A 21,146-nucleotide genomic window follows, 5' to 3' on the forward strand; every position below is an offset into this window, starting at 1 on the left:
CCTAGATGGCAGCGGCTCAGGCTAGTGGCCCGAGTACATAACTAGGATATCAGACAGGATTGTACGTGGGTGGCTAGCCTGAGGCTGCAATTTTGAGTGTGCCAGCTCAGTGAGAGCTAGTGCATGGACTTCTACCCAAGCTGGGCAGTACACCTCCCAGCTGCTGTGCCAACATCCCAAACGGTGTAGGCAATCATACATCCCCGCTGCTCTGTCCATGTATCAGAGAGGGATCACCCTGTTTTCGCAATGGCACTAGCCACAGACAGGTATTTGAGGGCCCACGCACAGGTTTTGGGCACCACACTTGGATTTAATAAAGCCAATAAAATAGCTTAACAGCAGAGAGGGTGTTATCTCACTGGCAAGAGACAACATGATATTCACCCGCAATGGGTGTGCATTGCACCATTGGTGAGAGGCAGTTAGTTAATTCCAAATGCAAAGCGTTTGCAAACCCACTTTGCCTTGAAGGTGGACTAGACAAATGTCTTTCCTTAGCTTTTCTAACTATGTCTCCAGTCTAAAATACAAGAAAGCATGTCACTGTGAAAACCAGCTTAGTATTTATGATGTGTCCAATGGGCTTATTACTTAAAAGGCTACCGGACAGTTTTTAATGAGCTGGTATAACATAAGCCATTACTTCCATCAGAAATAATGACTTGTAGCTAAGGTATCTCACAGCTATCACAGCCTTGAGACAGAGAGAAAATTAGCCACTGGCTCCATTGGATGTGGGTGTATAAATATATGCACGTCTTCTAGAAAGTGTGCTCCAAACGCATGGATAGTGTAAATCCAGTGAAATCAACAGAGTCACACCAGGCATAAATTTGGCACCGTGTGTGCCTTGCTGAGACACATCCACTGAATGACCCTTGAAAAGGTGCTTTCTCCCCAGATTTCCATTGTGGGCCACAAGGAACAGGGAACTGTAAGGAGCAAAAAATGGGATCTAACAAGGCATTTGATGGGAACCTCTGCTAGGAAGTAAGTGACAACACATCAGCTAGAGGTGGAAAGAGGTTTGCTGTCATGTGGGCACACACAGCTGGGGCAAGTAAACACAGATATAGGTGGTTCACATTCTGGTGTGTGTTTTGTTGGGGGGGAGGGCTGATTGTGTAGTCCACATGTGTCTGTTTTTCAGGGAGGGGAGTATGTGCAGTACAGCAAAGGAAATAATCATAGCAAATAGCGTATTCAGTGAATTTAGCTTCTTTTTCTGCTTGCTAAAAGACCACAAGCAGATCACAATCTCTTCCAAAGTATTCATGAGGGCCTGGATTGTGATACATTTATTGACTAGCACCGGAAGCCGTGAGTAGCTTGACTGATTTCAGTGCCACAACTTGTGGGGGAAAGTACTACCCGGTGTCCAGGGATTAGAATCTGACCCCATTTTAATTGATTTGACATCTTTACAATTGTTTTACTCGATACACTGGCAGCAGATATTCACAATTCAAGCTGTGTTGTGCCTCAGTAAAACCCAAATGCTGAATGTCTGCAGCAAGTGAACGCAAAAGGGATAAGACTGGGCCATAGGGAACTGATTGACAATGTGGAGTGAGTATTCACTGAAAACGTGATATACTCTTTCCCCCAGCTCTAGTGCACAGTTGTTGATGTACATGTGCAGGCTGATGGTGCGTGTTGATCTAGCTAGCTATATAGCTGCACTCATCATTGTGCTACAAGGCCCTGATCCTCAAAGGTACACAGGTGCCTAACCCTCATTGAAATCACGGAAATCAGAGGGAGTTAGGTGCTTAAATATCTTTGTAGATCTTGGCCTAAGCACCAACATGTATGGTATGCGTGTGAGGTCATTACTATTAGAAAGTCAACATTTGCCAAGAATATTGACACGATAATCACAGTTATTTCCTGTTCTAAGTATAGGGGAAAAACCTGTTGTATCTCAGATATCACTGTGTGGTGACTGTTGACTTGTTAATGAGAACTACTGTAGGTTAGGGATTGTTTTGTGCTTATTATAGTGTCACAGAGCTTTCTCTCCTACAGCGAACCATACTTCTTGCCTCTGCTACAAGAGAAACAGAAGACACTGGTTATACCAGTTCCCCTCCAGTGCCCAAGCCCAAAGATCTCCAATGCAGTTACTTGTCTTGATGGTCTCTAGAGTTACCTTCCAACATGGCTCCCAAGCCCACACTGTAAGCGGCTGGCTAGATGTGACACAGTTCGCTGAGGCATTTCAGGGTTCTCAATGGGTGTGTTTCAAAAGGAGAATGAAATTGGCAAAATCATTAACCACAGAGAACGTTTAAAATCATTGCACGCACACACGCACACATGGAAACGAAAGAGGATAAAAGAAGAGAAAGGGGGGGGGAACAACAAAGAACATCAGAAAAAAAAGGGTTTTTTTCTTTGTCAGTTTTGTTTTCAAAGTATAACATTCAGTATGATCAATAACCAGCTGGCATCTTTTAAATAAGGACTTTGGGGTGGTTTTGCTCCGAGAGAGAGAGCGAGCACACAAGACAATACCTCTCTCCTCTGCTAATCCAATCAATGACTTAGCTGAACATTCACTTTCAATTGCAATTATCTGGCTACAGACTCTTGTTCGGGGTTACAGTATTTTCTCTAGTTCTCTCTTTGTAGAGGAGGCAACAAAGCCCCCTCTTTTAGCAGCAGCAGTGTGCGGCAGTGCACTGAAGGTTGCTCCCCAGGTCCCTCTCCCCCCCACCCAGCAATAAGGGATGGTGCACTTGCATTCTTTCCCTCTGTTATACAGGCGTAAAGCCACCAATGTCAACAATTTGCCCTGGTGCGAGAGAAGAATCCGGGGCCTGATCCTCAACTGTTACATCTCAGCCTAGGTCTGAATAACAATATTTTTAAACAAACACACTGACTCCCCAGCCGAAGGAATTATCCTGCAGCAGACAGGGTGACTGGAGGTTTTAACATCCCTGCTCTTTGCCTCGCTCCTCCGCCACCTCTCTTCCCAAAGTAAAGCCAGAAAAAAAGGTGCTTATGCAAATAACCAACAGGGCTGTCTAACTGGAAAGATTGTCCTTGCAGGCAGGTTGCCAGAGAACGTCTCACCTCATTTCACCGATGACCTATTCCATTTGGGAGCCTCAATAGCTTGAATCAAAAAGTCAATTTTTTTTAAATCCTCTTATTTCTTAGTGAGGATTAGAAGCCCTCCATTGCACCCGTGTGAGTCAGGCGTAACGCCATTAGTCGCTGACTTCAGCTGAGTTACAAGAGTTGAATCTGTATTCTCGCTGTATATTTCACACTGCAATGCCACTGGCATTTTAAGGCATCTTCAGGCCCAAGAATCCTGTAAAATCCTTTGATTTAGAAGGGAACTAACTGCACGGTGAATCGATGGTAAAGACCATGGAACTTGGCAGCAATTCCACTGAATTAGCACTTGGTGATCATGGCACCTGGTACCTGCTTACTGGTATAAAATGGATGTCGAGCTGATGGTTTGGAGAGAAAAGGTGGGTGAGGTAGTATCTTTTATTGGCCAAACTTCTGTTGGGGAGAGAGACAGACCTAAGAAGAGTTCTGTGTGGCCCGAAAATGTCTCTCTCTCATTAACAGACGTTGGGCCAATAAAATATATTCCCTCACTCACCTTGTCTCTCTAATAGCCTGGGACTGACACGGCTACAGCAACACTGCTAAGCTGATGGTTTAACAGCCTACGGACAGCAACACCTCTTTCCCCATATTGTTCTGTGTCTCTGAGTTCTGGAGAATGGGGGCGGAGTGCACCTGGCGAGATCACACTTCATGGCCCATGGAATTCTTGGCCTCTCTGGTCTTCTTTACTACAACCAGGAGAAAAAGTCAAGACCCTTGACTCTTACAATGGTGCCTAATCCACTAGATCCCAATGGATCCCAGGCAATGCCCATCATTTAGGAGTCCTGGTTTATCCCCCTCTACAATAGATATGTTAATGTGGCATCTACTTAATTTCCCAGGGCTGCAGGTACAGATCTATCTTGTACCTTTCCCATCCACCCCTTGTGAATCCAGTTGTCTCCTCTCTCAAGTATTTACAATTGCCTCATCACTGTGGTATTTAGGCACCAACACGCTCGGCCCCCGACAGCAAGTGACATTTTCAAAACTACAATGGCACTTTGGATGGTAAATCAGAGACCACCAGCTGACAGCAATGTACGAAGGGAGGCGGGTGTTTGTGCTCCTCTCTGGAATTACTGGAGCGACAGGGAGCGGACAGTCTGTACATGAAATGGCACAGGTAGGGCTGCAGGGTTTGATGTGTTTACGTTATCAGAGGTGCTGCGCTGCACTGCCTTACTTCTGACCTCGTTTTAAACAGACCCCTGGAGACGATGGGCCATTTTCTGGCCCCTTCCTCGAAGTCTGAGAGGTAGGATAGGCTGCAAGTCTGGCCCGGATGCTGCCTTGGGTGTGTGAACTAACTCATCACAAGGCAAAAAACGGCCCACCTGAAACCAGTGGGGAAAATCCATTTGTCTTCAGTGGACTCAGGGCTTGGTTCTAAGCCAGCCAAGCGCTGGCATGGTATTTAGGGCTCTGTCTGGCTGCCCACAGCGATACCCCCTGAAATCAAGTGAGCAAGGGCTGTGGGATCTGGCTCACAAAGAAATCGAGATGCGTTTCAAAAGAAAACCAGGGAGAACTGCAATGTAAACAGACTCTGGGATACCAGAAAGGCCTGGAAGACAAGTCTCGCTCTATCGTTCTCTCTCTCCATCATGGCATCTGCCCAGCCCTACACATATATGCACTCAGAAAGCCAGCAGGGCCCCTTTCTGTGAAGCCCTGAGCACCCTCATTTTGGCAGGCAGTGAGGGAGCTCAGCACTCTACAGGATGCATCTTCCTTGCCTTTATTCTCTCTGCACCTCTCCCCAGCTTGCACCATGCTCCACACACTCACGTCCTTCTAGCCAGCTGTTGTCGCAGGGAGTTAGCACTAAGCAAGGCTTTTCCTAATCTTTGCTGGGATACGTCAGCCGGGGCTGATGCCATCTGAACGTCTGACCCCCGTGCATGCTAACACAATGCTGCGTCTCATCTTTTGTCTCCCCTGCACCCAGAGGCACAGCAAAAAGTTATGTTTCTGTTGCTGTTTTAAATCAGTCTTTTTCTGCATGGGTTTTTTTTCCCCCCGTCTGTCTTTCTGCTCTCTGTCTGGTTATTGATCATGACATTTTTTATTTTCATTCTTTGCTTAGATGTAGTGATAAGGCATACCCTGCCCGTTCCTTCAGTTTCTTATCTGTTATCCCATCTTTGGATACAAGTTTGTTAAAAACCAGAATGCCAATAACCATGTTCACCTGTTGGAAGAAAAATAACAGACAGGTTTGTTTTTAAACGGCTCAGGGTGGACTCAATAACACAAAAACGTTCGGTAAGGTTGGCACATGAACATCTACTCCAGCTGACCAGTAGTCATCCCTTCTCTCGCCACCCCACCACAGCCCCCCAAATGCAGGCCAGTGGGTTTAGCAACACCCAGTGTAGCTGCTAGCAGATCTGAGAGGTCATTGTGACTCAGGACAAGACTGCAAAACGGTCACATCATAGCACAACCATTTGAAGCCTGATGGGCTTTGGGCGATGAACGCTCGGAGTCTAGAAAGGAAAACACAGGCAGCACAACCGAATGATCAGGGCCGTTCTAGGGAATACATAAAGAAAAAGGCAAATGGGAGAGGAGACAGGGGCTGGGTTTCAAATGCTTTTCAGCATCTCTGACATGAGCTAAAGGAGCTGCTGCTGCCATGGCAAGGTGAGACCAGGCAGTGCTGAGAGTCTGCCATTCTCACCGCCCTGTGGACAGCCACGGTTCTGCTCAGACGCACTCCAAGATGTGGTGAAAGCAGCCACATTCAGGGCAAGTGAGCATGTCAATGATATAGCTACCTTAGCCTTGTCTTGGCTTTGGGGGACGATGCAGTCGCCAAGGGTGGAGCCTGTGCTAGCCATCTGTTTCCAAGAGGTGTTAGAGCAGTGGTGCTCAACCTGCAGCCCAATCAGCACAGAGCTGCAGCTCATGTGACATCCTCAGGGCCATACAGGTAGTATTGCATGAGGCCCACAATGGTAAATAGGTTGAGAACCACTGTGTTAGAGGATGAGCCCTGCCTTGAGTGCAGGGAACTCGACTAGATGACCTATTGAGGTCTCTTCCAGTCCTACACATCTATGAGAGGGAACCACATGGTCACTTGGCATGATTGGTCAGGCTCAGAACAGAACTCTGCTGACCATACTCATAGCTGTGTATATACAGCATGGAGATGCATGAGTTTCCACTTCTATAAAACCTTTTCTCTGGAGAGCTCAGACCACTTATAAAAGCATGAATTAATATGTGTACTGATCAGATGTATGGGGAAACCATGACTGAAGCAACAAGGACCTCCTGGAGTTCAGATCTCACAAGGTGAAGCCAACTCCCTTAGTGGTCCTGAATCATAGAATCATAGAATATCAGGGTTGGAAGTGACCTCAGGAGGTATCTAGTCCAACCCCCTGCTCAAAGCAGGACCAATCCCCAGCTCCCAATGCACAGCAGGACTCACTGCTGCAAGCTGCATTTCTGCAAACGCCACTGGGCTTTCAGCATGTGCTACGGAGATGTGAATGTGCCATCGTCACACAGGTATCACTCAGGTCACAAGAAAATGCATTAAGGGGACAGGAAAGGAGGCCACAACCATGGTGGAAAAATGACACCATCCAGGTTTTGTTGCCATGGTGTCCTAATACTATTCTGCTCAGGTTAGAAATCCTACATGTGGGGTTTTTCAGGAATGTAGGGCCAAACCCAGAGATGTGCAAGGGGGGCTAGTTACACATTGGCATGTAAGTGGGAGTCTAAGTGATTAAGTCTAGTGGCATCTGAGGGGACATCTACACTGCAGTCGGCAGGTGTGAGTGCAGCTCCCTTGAATAACAACAGCAGTGAGGTCGGGGCAGCTCCTTGTGTATGTACCGAGCCCTGGGCTGCAATCACACCCCCTGACTGCAATGGAGCCATACCCTGAACGCATGTCTAGAGGCAGGCTATCCTGGTGGACACAACACACTGCGGGGCAGGAAGATGTACGTCACGCTGCCTAACCTGCCCTACAGTCTCCTTCAGACTGTCTGAGATTTCGAATCACCTCTGCATTTGACCCACTGGCTTCAGCAGGAGCAAGAAGAAGCTCACTGATGGGGCCTCACCGCTGGGAATGAACCAAGAAGCTCCAAGGGGCGGCTGATCCTGCAAAGTCCCACCCTCCTACTCTAGCCAACGGAATTGCTCAGCACCAGGCAGTCTCCAGCTCTGGGTTATTTCCTAGAGACCCTGCTAGAGACACAGAAGGCCCAAATGAGGCATTTGGTGCTTTCTAGGGTAAACAATATAGGGTCATTCAAAAACAGTCCTAAAAGCCGGTCATCTCAGAGCAGCTTCCACCCAAAGGCACCAAAATCCACAGGCTAAAAGAAAGTCCTGGAGGGTTTTCAGTGAAAAGGAGTAGAAGGTAGAAAAGTCTGTGTGGCCTGAATCCACTTGCCTAAATCCATTAATTTGAAAAGAAAAGAGAGGGCTGTTTTCATTGATTGCCAGCTGATCCAATAGCACCATCCAATGATGTGAACTAACAGTCCATTAAATAAAAGCCTGCTTTGGTTACTCGGGCAAGCAGTCCCATTCATGCCAGCTGGTCTGCTCGTGTCAGTACAGGAGGCAGAATTTGGACTGGTAGGACCTGATTCTCTCCTGCCTGGAGCCTTGCACGTAAATGACACAGGCAACCTCGTCCTTGTGTTCTGCCCTTGCAACAGTCGCGTGGCACTGGTGTAAATGACAGCACCGGGGGCACGGAAGAGGAGAACCAGGCATTACTTTTTCTGAGTTAGAAAACTACCAAAAAGTCTAGAAAAAGTCAACCTGAGGTGAGTTAGCTGCAGCCCAAGAACCTAAACCACACCGGGACTGTGCTACCAAATGTTGCTAAGAATGGGCAATGACATTTGGTCCTGGTTCTCGTTTGGCAATTATCCACCATGAGCTAGTTTAAACGATGGGGGAAGCCCAAGCCCTGGTGCAGCAAACAGGGACCAGTCAATATAAGAACGTGGGTGCACCGCAGTCTGATCTCTTTTGCTATCGGTTATTTACTTTTCCTCCCCTTGAGGAAACTGCTGTTGGGGTTAGATCAGCTGCTGGGTCACTGGATTCTGTTCCACAGGTATTAATAAAATCCAAAACCACCGGGTGTGATTGGCTCTGAGAAAACACTGAGGAGGCGGAGGGACTCTGAGCAGTACAGCCAAAGATATGTGCAGGGAATCGATCAGTGGTTGATCACAGCACTGTGGGGGTGGTCTGCTTGGTGTACCTACTTGGTCTACTAGTGTGTGTCCCTAGCATGCCAATAGGTGTGAATTGCCTGGTACACTTAAGAGTGTTACAAGTGTGTTCTGCCTGAAACACAGCTGGTATATTCAGAGCTTTATCCCTGCTGGCAGTTGGTAAACACAGCAGCTGTGTAACAGCTACGCTTCACCTGGAAGTCGATGGAATTTTTAGCTGCAACCCAAAGGCTCATCTGTAATCTCATGGTAAACCATTTCTTATCATTCATCTCCAGAAACATCCATGTTATGTAGTGTAACTCAGTAATTGAATCAATACAAGATATTTCAGCAAATAAAAATCATAACCGTGTTTCTTTGCAAGCACGCATTGGAGTATGGCAGTGGCCCGCTTACAAAGACATCCACTCTTAATTACATGCCTCATAACTCCCCCTCCTTATCTCTGGGATGATATCTAGAAATGAATAAGCAAGTCTGAGATCCAGCCATTAAGATAACTAGAGGAAAGAAGCTGATGATTATTCTTTGTCTCATGTTAGCCAAGTCCTGAGTGTCTCCATGCAGAAATCTGCTACCACAAACCACACGTCCATGCAAGGAAGTATCATCCTGGAGTTCACCTCAGATCAGGTGAGTGAAACCGACTAACATACTGGGAGCTTGGCAGGATTTTAGGCTCAGGGTCATATCACGCCTTTGTTCTTCCATTGCTGATGTCAACAAGAGGTGCACATGCTGCTGGAGATGACCCTAAGAATAGCAGTGTCTATAAAGATATTTCCAAGCCCGAACACAGAGTTTGATCAAAGGAAGAAGGACAAAGGAGGGATGGTCTTGTGGTCAAAGCACAGATCTGTGACTCAGGTGACTGTGGTTAAACTCCTGGTTTGGCTACAGACTTCCTGTGTGACCCTGAGCAAGTCACTTACTCGCTCTGAGCCTCAGTTTCCCATTTATAAAAGAGGGAGAATACTGCTTCCTCTTTCTTCCACCCTTTGTCTGTCTATTTAGACTGTAAGTTCTTTGAGGCAGAGACTGTCTCTCACTGTGAGATGAATGTACAGCACAATGGTTGGGGCTTCTTGGTGCTACTTTAACACCAATAGTGATAATCGGTATGTCTACATGGGGATAAAGAACCCACGGCTGGCCCAGATCAGCTGACTGGAGCTCATGGGGCTTGGGCTCTGGGCTGAAAAATAGCTGTGTAGAAGTTCAGGCTTGGGTTGAAACCCGAGATCGAGGATCCAGCCTGAGCCCGGCCGTCTACACAGCAATTTTTAGCCGCGCTGCCCAAGCCTCATGAGCACCAGTCAACTGACTTGGGTCATTTCTCTCTCTGTGTAGACATACCCAAATAGAGAAACCACCTTGGGGGGCTGGAAAAGAATAAACAAGGAGAAAGGGAATGTGAAATAATGGAAGATCTATACAGCCAGAGAGAAGCCTGGAGTAATGGTGATAACTGTATTGTGAGCTCTCATGAGCCTTGCAATATTTAGTGCTGTTCTTAAAGCCTCATCTCATGGAGTCATGTGATCACATGAGAACAGCAGCTTTGACTTGCAAGAAAGTAAATTTCTAGCTGTCATGACCGCAGGGAAAAAGACTGAAACCGTGAACCCTAAAGGCTCAAAAACTCCAAGGCAAATAAAAAGAACCCGACTTCTTGTTTCTACAAGACACTCTCATGATTTCTGAATGCTTAGGGTTGGCAGTGCTGAGATAAACCAAACAGGGGTTTCTGTACATCATATGGACAGTGAAGCGGCTGAATTTACAGGCCTGGCTCTTTAAAATTCCTGCCGCCCAGCAGAGCGAATGCATTCGGGGGTTGGACTAGATGAGGGGGTTGGACTAGATGACCTCCTGAGGTCCCTTCCAACCCTGAGATTCTATGATTCTATGATAAGATGACACTCCCTTTCTGGAGGCCAATAAGGACAGGCTGCAGGTGGTTGGAAAGGGAGAATAATAAAAGAGCTGGACAGGGAAGAAGCACCATGCTTCTGTTTTCAAGTCAAAGAGAATCCCATTCTAAGAAAACCTGGAGGATTAAGTTCCCTTCCTTCCTAGTGTCTTGTTCATCAACACAGCAAAAGCAAAATGGCTGGAGGAGTGACGATGACTCCAGTTTCTCTGGACATTCCCAAATGTCACTTCCTACCCACCACAGATGTGTATCGGTGTTTAACTTCTCTTGGCCACCAAACCATATGGAAAATATGGTACATGGGCAAGTGATTGGCTATTCTGAAAGCACTTCTTCTTCCCTGTATCCCATCAACTGGCATCATGTCACTGTGCAAGCATCTGCCATCTTCATCTGCCCATGGGTCATTAAGGTCCACCTGCTTGCCATCTTCTTTGATGGAATCATCCATGGCTTCCTCAGCTTTCCTTGGGGCTTCTTTCCTGCCACCCACTCCTACCGCACTATCTTCACCAGGTCCCCTACATTCATCCTTGGCATGTGTCCAAATCAGCAAAGTCACTGCACTGATACTGTATCATACTATTATTAATTAGGACTGACTATAAGAATAATTTGCTCTATAATAAAAATGACCTCATCTGCAACATTACTAAGTAAAACCCAACTGATCCTGTAACCAGTGAGGTATATTGTGCTGGCTAATGTGTATATCGGTATGCCACTGCCCTCTACTGAATGTAATCTGAACTGCTTGACTGTGTGCCATAGGCCCTATACTGCTAGCAACTAAAAGAGAGTCAAATTTCCTTTTGCCTAGCTGTTAGAAGCCTGTTCTAGAGCAGGATACCCTGAGTTCTATCTCCTCCATCATTATGAAATTGCATAGGGCCAGGGCATGATGCACAGTGAAGTCCTAGCAGGCCACAGCTGTGTCATATTTACTCCTGTCTATGTGGGATTGTCATGTAGGCACATGCAGTGAAAAAAAGCGAAAGCTTGATTTGGAAAGGAACATCAAACATTGCTAAAATCCCCATCTCCCAGAGATTCTCCAGCACCCACAGGGTCTTTGCAGACCCTTTGCCTGAAAGCAGGCAAAGTAACTGGAAAGTAACCACAGATTCTTTATGAGCATGGTTTAATTTAGTTAATGTATCAGTGGCTCCTTTAGTTTAAAGTAGCAGTGGCTCTCTGGATCATACTGTGAGCTGAAAGGAAAGGGGGCTTGCCTACTGAGCTGCACAGGACCCGCTCAGCACTGTCTGACCACTGATTTCAAGAGCTTCATTTAGCCTCTGAAAAAGAAAATCTCCTGCATGCACTTCCAGTCTGGAAGAGTGAACACATACACACTGGCTGTACTGGCTTAGCTTGGTCCGATCTCAATGGGGAATGGCAATTTTTAAAAGCAGTTGTGTCAGGATTTCCCACCATTGCCCTGCGATTCCATCCAGTTCAGGCCACAACATGGCAGCTTTAACCAGCTTGGTTCTAAAAGGAGGATCAGAGCTGATATGTTACATTTCAGAGCCCAATGGGTCAGTTGGTGCATGTGGCATGCTTTGCTGCTAGTGAAATCAGCACATTTCTGGCCTCTGATGTTTTTGCTATTTCCTACAAGGTTGTTTCCCCTGAAGGGGAGATAAAAAGGAATTGGGGGGGAAGAAGGGAGTGAGGAAGGCACATGGGGGAAAAAAGAAAACTCTCAAGTGAGAGCAAATACCAAAACGACTGCAGCTGCTGGTCCCACGAAGGCGTAGAGAAGGCCTCCTTCTAATGACAGCCAGCAGCTGGAAAACAAGGAGAGAGAAAAGAAGTTACCAAGCAGCACTGTCACCCCAGTGGCCAGCATTGCTGCAAAGGGGAAAGGAAATCACAGCGCGTCCCAGTTCTACCTGACGCAGAAGTTCTCCCTTGTTTGCTTTGTGCATTACACTTATCATGGATGGTATAACACCACGGACTGGGCAGTACTACAGCTGGACAAAGAACTGATTTTTTGGTTGACTGGCCATTCTGAAAAGTTTGAGAAAAAATACATTTCAAGTTGACCTGAAAACGAAATGTTTGGCAAATCAATAAGTCTAAAAAAAAATGTGTTTGGGATGGAACAAATTTTTTGTTTGACCCAGAATGTGACGTTGGAAGTTCTTTAATTTTTAAAAGGAAATTTTGAAACAAAAAGTCATTTTGAATTGAAAAATGGAAATGACTTATTTAAAAAATGGTAGAATGAAACATTCTGACTTTTTCAGATTCTTTTTGTTTTTTTTCCCAATGCGAAGCTGACCGGAATTGCTAAACTTTTCGGCGTTGTTGAATCTGCATTTTTCACGGAAAAATAGTTTCAGCCAGAAAATGGCACCCAGCCCTAGTCAGTATCCTGTGTTTATATATAGTCGGTTTTCTTTCTGGCTTCTCAGGGACTGGCACAAAGTAATCTAAGCTCTTTGGAGTTGTCTGAAAAAAGGTGTTTGTTGAAAAATGCTTGCATTGAAATCAAAGAAAATCCATGCCAATAAGCACATTCTGCAAAACCCATTTCAATATTTACAAAACCCGCTGGGCCAGATTTTGCCTTTGTTCTACTAAGCCGGGCAGGGGAGCAAAAAGGAGGAAACTTCCTTGCCAGAATAGAATCTGCCTGGATCTTGGGTCCAGGTTGGGCACACAGTGCAGCCCCTCGCTCTCCAGATAGTCTTGCTATGAACAAGTTGGAGGAGAGTGGCAGAGCAGGTGGGGGGAATCTTTGCAGCATTCCCATTACTGGTCTGTACAGAGACCAGCAGAAAAGGGCCTGGATGCTTGATTAGGGTTCCTAGATGTTCCAATACTATAAGTAATGAACAACAACAACTGGAGAGGTACAGGTGCCAGAATTAGAGTTCACAGGGAAATTTCATGATTTCAAAATGTCTTTTTATTCTGAATCGGAATGAAACATTGACATTTGGAATTTCCCAGGAAAGGAAATTTCCAGGAAAATTTCATTTCAGGTCCACCAAAATGTTTTGTTTCAGTTTCGACTTGTTTTTATCTGACGTTATAATTTACAATATGACATAAAAGAAAATTTGCAATGAAAGATCAAAATTTCTGGAGCACTTCAACCGCATCATAACACTTCACTCTGATGGGTTTTTTTAATGAAATTTTGCTGAAATCGATGCATTCTCATAAAATGTTTCTATTCCAGCAAATCGGCATTTTCCGAGAGGGATGAATGGTGTGTCGGAAAATTTTCAACCAGCTCTAATAACAATGCTAAGGTGCAAAGGAGCGAAAAGCGGCTCTCCATCCAGGGCTGCAGTAACTGACTTCCTTCCCACGTGCAAGACGGGGTAGGGGAAGGATTGTGACCCAAGGACGCCTGAGTCCTCGTGCCCCCCAGAGCTATACCTCAGACGATGTTGCCTACCCCCTACGCTCTGCTCAATGCTGTGCCTAGAACTCAATATAGCCCTACGTTTGGGACCGGCTTCCCAGTGCCATCTTTAAACAACGGGGAAAACGGCGATTGAACAGAGCAGCTTGGAGATGGAGGAACGCAGTGATCTGCTAACCCGCCGGGCTGAGCGGCAGACGAGGCGGAATGCCTTTGAGTGATGGAACTGACAGCGTTCAGTCCCGGGCTGCAATTAGCTGGGAGGATTCAGACTGACAAGGGCTTTTGTTCCCTTCACATCCCTGGCAGCCCCTCTCCTCCCTCAGAATGTCAGGCTTTCTGAAGGGAAATTCACACATCACCAGGCATTGTCCTTCATCCTTTCTGACTGCCTGGACCACTGGATAACAGTGCCTAATTGAAGCGCTTTCATGCAAAGCTGTCAGATGTGGTGGCTGATGGCAGAGATGTGAAGAGGGCAAGGCTGGCTTCTACAGCGGTTCCAGGCAGGAAACTCCAGAGAAGGTCATTAGCTTAGTGCAGCAATTCTCAGCCTCTTCTGTATCAGGATCTTGGGACTCGACAAAGCCCATTAAATCAATGTAAATAGCTAACATTTCCAGAACATCTTTCACTGAAGGATCCCAAAGTGCTTTACAGATCTCGTCAACATCACTGAAATGCAGCCATATCTGGGGTAGAACAAGCCAGCTATTTAGCAGCGCACAGCAACGCCATGCAACTATTTAGGACAAGAAGTGAAAAATATCCTTTGGAGTTAGACGCAGTCAACCACTCACAAGCAGCAATCAGACTGAGCGCAACTGTTCCAGGCATTCCCTGAGACCCCTTCGTGATTTGTTATGAGTCCAATCCTTTTCTGAATTTCCCAAGAGCCGAAGCGGGCCTGAAGTGGTGCTGCGATCTTGTGCTGGCCCATTGTACAGAAGTGGATTTAACCTGTAAGTCATTTTCGGAGGCACACCTTGTTGGCCAGAATGCAGTGGGTCTCATGCCAGCATCCCACAGCCGACGTATTTATAACAGAAGGGGCAGAGCTGGGAATCTGAGCTCTGCCACAGAGGTTAATGTGGAGTGCTCCCCACCTACATTATGGCTCCTTGGTCACTTGTGAACTGTGCAGGCACGGAGGCCTGGTACCGTGACACTACACGGCATGAAGCAGGACGTTGCACGACATCAGGCTCTCTCTCCGCACCAAGAGGAGCATTGGGATGCTAAGAAACCTGGGGGGTTCTCTCTGGGACACTTGGAAAAGTGTCCTCGAAGCCTGGCAATTGTACTTCTCTAAGGATATGTCTAGACTACCCGCCGTATCGGCGGGTAGCGATCGATTTCTCGGGGATCGATATATCGTGTCTCATCTAGACGCGATATATTGATCCCCGAAAGCACTCCTGTCGACTCCGGAACTCCACCAGTGCTAACAGCGGTAGCGGAGTCGACAGGGGGAGCCGCAGATGTCGATCCTGCACCGTGAGGATGAGAGGTAAATCGATCTAAGATACTTCAACTTCAGCTACGCTATTCACGTAGCTGAAGTTGTGTATCTTAGATCGATCCCCCTCCAGTGCAGACCAGCCCTAAGCCATCTGCATGCATGTAAACCCACTGGTGAGAGTGTGTAACTGGTGCTCCTGTGGTGTTGATCCACAACGGCTACGAGTTTGGTTCTTTAGCTCACACTGTAGCAGCTCCTGCTTCTAGTTCTGGAGGTCCCCAGTTCAATCCCCAGTGTGTTGGCCAGGAGGGTGGCTGTCACACATGTATTCAACAGAATATGGCAAATGGTGGCTAAACCAGCGGAGGGTTTATGGCACGTATGACACCTATGCGGCCCATCAAAAGGATGGCATATGGGTTTCCAGGTAACTGGAGCGGCTTCCGTCAAACGTTGTTAAAAGGCAAATTGGAACGATTTCCTGCCCTTTAACGGGGACATTGCAAAGCATTCCAGAAGCAGAGCACTGAGCAATGAAAGCAGTATGTTGGCCCTGGGAAAGATGCAGCCAAGAAGATGGCCAGTCAATGGGCCTCAGAAACATAAGGACAAACTCTGAAGTTTTTATTCAGGACAAATTCCCCTTGATCTCTGGGATCTCAGGATGATCTGGCTCTGTCCTGCCAGCTAAAAGAGCCCCTCCAAATTATCTCGGGCCTCACACTGTCACAGCAATATGTTTATTATGTTGGTTCACAATATGAGGATGTGGAGGGGTCATCCATCAATTCAAAGTGCCCACAGGATGATGCAAACTTTGCAACTCATTCCTACAGCATTGGGATGCAACAGTGTTGTCCTGTACGACATTTACAAATAGAAGCCAGCACTAAGCTGCGCTAATCTTGTCTCCGCTGGATTTTACTTTTTTTCCTTCCCTTGCAAGCAAGATCACAGGAAAAGCTGCTGCAGAATGAAGAGGTGAGCACCAAAGTCTATACTCAGCTGAGCTGCGTCTGCTGTAACCATGCATCTCCAGGAGAAAGCCAGGCTCCCTGATGCTAATGCACTGACTGTTAGGATCACAAAATTGCAAGGGGTTGAAAGAAGCTTACAGGGACATTGTCAAGTCTCTTACAGTTCGTCATGTCAGCTCTTATACCCTTCCACTGTTATTCATTCTAAACTGGCATTTAGAAAAAAACCAACAAAGGAAATGCATGGACAGGAAATTTCATGGCATCAGATTAAAGCTGCGATGGGCTGTCAGAATGTGCACAATTTAAACCAACGGATGACACTTCAGGGAGCGTGGCTAAAGGTGCTGTCCCTTTTCCATTCCTTCAAGATGGCACCGGCTCAAGACGAAACATCAGGCTGGCAAGACCAGAGATGCTCACTGAAGATTCAGGACACGTAGCATTTCAAAATGACTCTGCCATGGTATCTAGAGATGGGTCTGAACAAAAACCACCCATCTAGTCACCAGGTCCAAATCTTGCAGTTGACTCACACATCTCTCTAACGGGCATAAACCAATCCCCCATGCTGCTCTGTTCAGCACCAGATCTAAACTCTGAAAATGGCTCTTCCTTCTAAATTGAGCTAAATGGGACCCTGGGGAAGTTTAGATCTGGATCCAAACTTTGAGTCTCAAGGCCACCTCTGATTGTATCAACTGGATGAAAGGTAAAAGCAAGGGTCTTGCCGACTGTGCTCATAAAGGGACTTGTGCATTTGTACAAGAATGGGGAGAATTAGCTCAAAGATTCGGACCACATTCCAGTTTAAGTAATGGCATCTTGCTTGCCTAAATCCCCCTTCAGTACACGATACGCTTCGCGTCCTGACTCTAACTGGCGCAGTGCTGGTGTGCACACTGTCCCATTCCACTCCAGAACTCACAGCATTTCAGCAGTGGGTGAAAAAAGCCCATAGAAGGAGAGTTTGTTACGTGCTTTAATATCATTTGGCGAGAAAGTGATGGAAGGTGTTATGTATAAATGCAAGCTATTTGCCATTCATAATGATTATTAAATGCAAGGCCTAATTAATCACTAATTACGTCAGCCCAGCTCAGAGCAGCTCAGTGGAGACTGCAGCACCGGCTGGAACGGCTCTGCCCTTCTCACTGACTGCACCTGCTTTGCCACCTCATGCCCTGTCAATCCCAGCGGACTGACAGCAGCTGTTTAATGGTGCACTGCAGCACTACAAAAAAACTGAAGTTGGATAATGGAAATTCCTGCTCTGTCGGAGTCAAAGGGAGACGGCTGCGGGGTAAATCCCTGGGAGGGTTTTACCGGGATACAAGTCACTCTTCCAGGCAAGCCATGCTTCCCAAGAGGGGAATTAACAAGGTGCTAAAATCCCTGGCCCTACAGGGACATGCACCAGTTTCCTGCTCCTCTAGATCCAACCACGGATTGCATGCCCCTGCCTTCATTCAGCAGCTGTTTCTCAGAGCTCCACTAGCCCTGTGCTGCCCACAGGTACAGTCCTCTCAATCTCTCAATTACAGTGAGCTCCGAAAGGGTATTTCCTTCGCCGTGCTCTGGCCTGTCTCATGAGACCCCAGTGTGTGCTGCAGCGGCTTCAGAGCAGGCTCTGAACTCTTCAGCCACAGCCACTCTACACTGAGCCAGTCACGCTCTGCTGGATGTGCCTACAGCATTCAACAGCCACCAGGGACTTAAACAAAGCCTGGAGAGAGAGAGAGACAGAGAGAGCGAGAGGGAGAGACAGAGAGAGAGAGAGAGTGTGTGTGTAGCAGGGACATGAGTCCCAGGGCACAGTCGCTGTTCAGTTCTCCCTCTTGTAAACCGGCCAGAGCAGATGTTTGCGAGGAATAGGATCTTTCCAAATGATCTCTGTGCATTTTCCTGAGCGACTCACTAACACAGCTGCAGTATGGGTCACCATAAAGGCAGGATCAGAGCAGTGGTGATGGCCGAACACACACACACACACACACACACACCCCCAATCAAGCCAAACCATCCGCTCAGTGGCTTTGTAGAGCTATTATGGTTAAAAAAAAACAAAAAAAAAAACCCTTCTTGGTAGGAAAGGGGGGATTGACGGTTTCCTCTCCCCACGAGCCTTGGCCATGACGTACACCTCACGCAGGCACAGTAGGTGCAGTCATCACCCAAGCTGGGCTCAGGCAGCGCTCTGCATCGTGCTGGGGAGTTTGATCTCCCCTCACTCAGACATCAGGAGCTCAACCAAGGCCTGGCAGCAGGACGGCAGCATTATAAATGGCTGACTGGGTGCAATTTCTGGGGTCGGGGGGGAGGTGTCTCCTAAGCCGCGGTGTTAATAACACAGCACGCCAGGGCCGGTCCTGCTCAGAGTTTTCAAATGGATTAAGGCTGAGAGCCTCAGAGTGTGTGTGAGCTCATGGCATGCTCTGCACCGGCAGAGATGGCTTGCTCCTGCGTACAGCTGCTCCCTCGGAGCACAGCGGAGGAGCTCAGCTTTCATGGCCCACTGCTTCTTTTGTGCCTGAGCCCGGTTCCCCTGAAGTCACTGGCCAAACTCCTGTGAGCACCACTTGGCCCTTTGACCGCCTTGCTGAGGGTCAGTTCCAGGAGGCGTCTCTCCCCTCTGCACTCTGGATTACAGCATTGCAATACACCCCAGGGGAGGAGTTTCGCTGTGACGAGTGCACTGGGTCACCCGGCTCTATCTGGGAGTTGGGGATTTAGGCACATTGCTGCCTCCACCCCGAGCACCCAGAAGGGGAGGCAGGAATCAGCTGCCTCATGCTGCACAGTACGTTCACACTGCACGCTGCTATCAGCAGCATGTGGATTACATAGCCGCACAGCCCCCTTAGCATGGGTATCAACAGCAGTGTAGGCTTAGGTGAGTAAAGACCTGCCTGAAGGGTTTGAGGGGAGTATGCAAGTGCATACCGCACCCGGCTCTCTGCACACCCAAGCCGGGCCTCCCTGTCTACACTGCTGTTTTAGCCACGTAGTGTCCAGCTGTCTCCTCGCTGCTAAAACCTTTCCCCCATGCAGAAAAAGACTCCGGCTCTGGCAAGCGGGAAAGACTTGGGCAGCTCTCTGCTGCTGGAGTCTCTGCCCTGCCAGAGCCTTTCACTGACACGTAGTGCATGCTGCAGTGTGGATGCAGCAGCCTTTCCACTGTAGCGCGTAGCTGCATGTGCCCGACACGCTACTACCAGTGGTGTGTAGTGTAGACGTAGCCTTAGAGGGCACTGGTGTAATTCTGCTAGAGGTGACGGAGCCTCCTGCAGTAGTCCGGGCAGCCAGCTCCAGCAATGGCCGGCAGCCAGCCATCCCGCTGGGCCGCACAGCAGCCAACGTCCTGTCCCGGGGTGCGAGGAGTGACAGTGGCTAGCGGCCTAAAAAGAGTCAGGGATTAGCAGCAAAGGGAAGGAGCGGAGCAGTCACATCAGCTTTCCTGGGGAGATTCCAGCTTGGTTCAGGCACAGGCAGCAGGTCTGCCCCTGAGAACGATGGAAAGTCACGGCAGCCTGCTGGCCGCTTTGCAAGCGTGCAGATCTAGTGGCAAAGAGGAGCCAGTAAGGTTTCTCTGTTCACTGGCACTGCTTTGCCCTGGCGTGGGAGGGCGAGGGAAGACGGGCGCTGATTGCTCCGGGGTCGAGCTTTGTTTGCACTGAGGGGATCATTGCAGCCTAGATGGAGAATTCTGTTCTGCATCTCTCCCTTTTTCCTTTCTCCTCCCCTGGCTCTATTTCAGGGTGAACCTCTCCCATCTCAAACCTCCACCCCCCTGAGTGGGGACCCTACAATAACACCGGCCAGGGTCTGGGCACTGCACGCCTACTTGTGTCTTCGGTCTCTAGTTCGGGCTAAACTCCAGGCAGTGACTGATGCTGAGCGGAGGCAGGTGAGTCAGTACAGTTCCGATAAAACAGCCTTGACACTGACACAGATGTTAGGAACTGCCTCTTATAACCCCTTTGTTTACAACAGCCTGCTTCTCCGTGGCCCTGTAGGGTGACCAGACAGCAAGTGTGAAAAATCAGGACAGGGAGTGGGGGGTAATAGGAGCCCATTTAAAAAAAAAGTCCCAAATATCGGGACTGTCCCTATAAAATCTGGACATCTGGTCACCCTATGGTCCTGCACCTTGTGTGGTCAAACACCACCGCCATGAGTGAGTGAGTAGCGTGTTACCCTCTCTTTGTACACCCTTTGCTAGCCAAGGTGCAAAGCAGTGGAGAATCAGGCAAGGGATGTGTGCTGAGTGCAGAATACGGGTCTCAGAGTATGACAGACCAGACTCTGCCTTGCTTTGGCTGCATGTTTAAAGGAGTGAGCAGGGATCCTGGCTGGAGAAGAATGGCGTGTCTATATGGGAAAAAGCTCACCCTAGCGGGTGTGCACTTTGGAAATGCACTAAGCTAGTGCACATGAGGAGTTAGTACAGAGTAGAGGGCGAGCTTTAAATTCACATCCTAGCTTGCTGCACACTAACTGTCCCAGATCAGAAGGTCTGTCTAACTCTGCTGCTGCTGGCTGGATCTCCAGCGTCACTCCAGGGCATAGAATCGCTGGTGGAATCAGGGTGGGGAACAGATTGGCGTATTGCTGCTGAAGTTGCTGTCCTTTGGGTGCAATGTGCCCATGTCTCTATGGCTAAACTGCCTTTTTTTGTACACTCTCTCAGCTGCACTTTCTTTAATGCTGCTGCTGCTTCTGCTCTATGCTGAGTGATTTCAGCCTGGGCTATATTCCCTTATTCTCCCCTCTCTGTCTCATTCTGCCATTTCCACCCCTTCTCCTTGTCCCCAACACACATCTCGAAGGCGGGTGCTGTGCTGCTCCCACTCAAGGTTTTGTGAGCAGGCGATTTTGCCTGTTTTCAAGTAAATAAACAGCACGTGGCCCAGAACGTGGAAGGAGAAATCATGACATTTGGGGTGAAATGAAATGGTGAAAATCTCCAAGAACATTTCGTGAAAAACTATTTTCCACACACCAGCAGGCA

The 21,146-nt window shown here is 47.9% G+C and overlaps 1 protein-coding gene across 1 annotated transcript in view; it reads right to left on the minus strand.

The window, feature by feature from the left end:
- The window catches only part of ADGRB1 (adhesion G protein-coupled receptor B1), a 378,168-nt gene that overhangs the window by 42,091 nt on the left and 314,931 nt on the right, over positions 1 to 21,146 (minus strand). Inside the window, exons 23-24 of the mRNA XM_045007331.1 lie at positions 12,035 to 12,101; positions 5,250 to 5,335 (exon numbers count right to left, since the gene is read on the minus strand). Of these exons, the coding sequence (XP_044863266.1) occupies positions 5,250 to 5,335; positions 12,035 to 12,101 (153 nt within the window). The remainder of the gene's footprint in view (positions 1 to 5,249; positions 5,336 to 12,034; positions 12,102 to 21,146) is intronic.

The sequence above is a fragment of the Mauremys mutica genome, chromosome 2 (assembly GCF_020497125.1).
Source record: "Mauremys mutica isolate MM-2020 ecotype Southern chromosome 2, ASM2049712v1, whole genome shotgun sequence".
In the NCBI taxonomy this organism is placed as follows: domain Eukaryota; kingdom Metazoa; phylum Chordata; order Testudines; family Geoemydidae; genus Mauremys; species Mauremys mutica.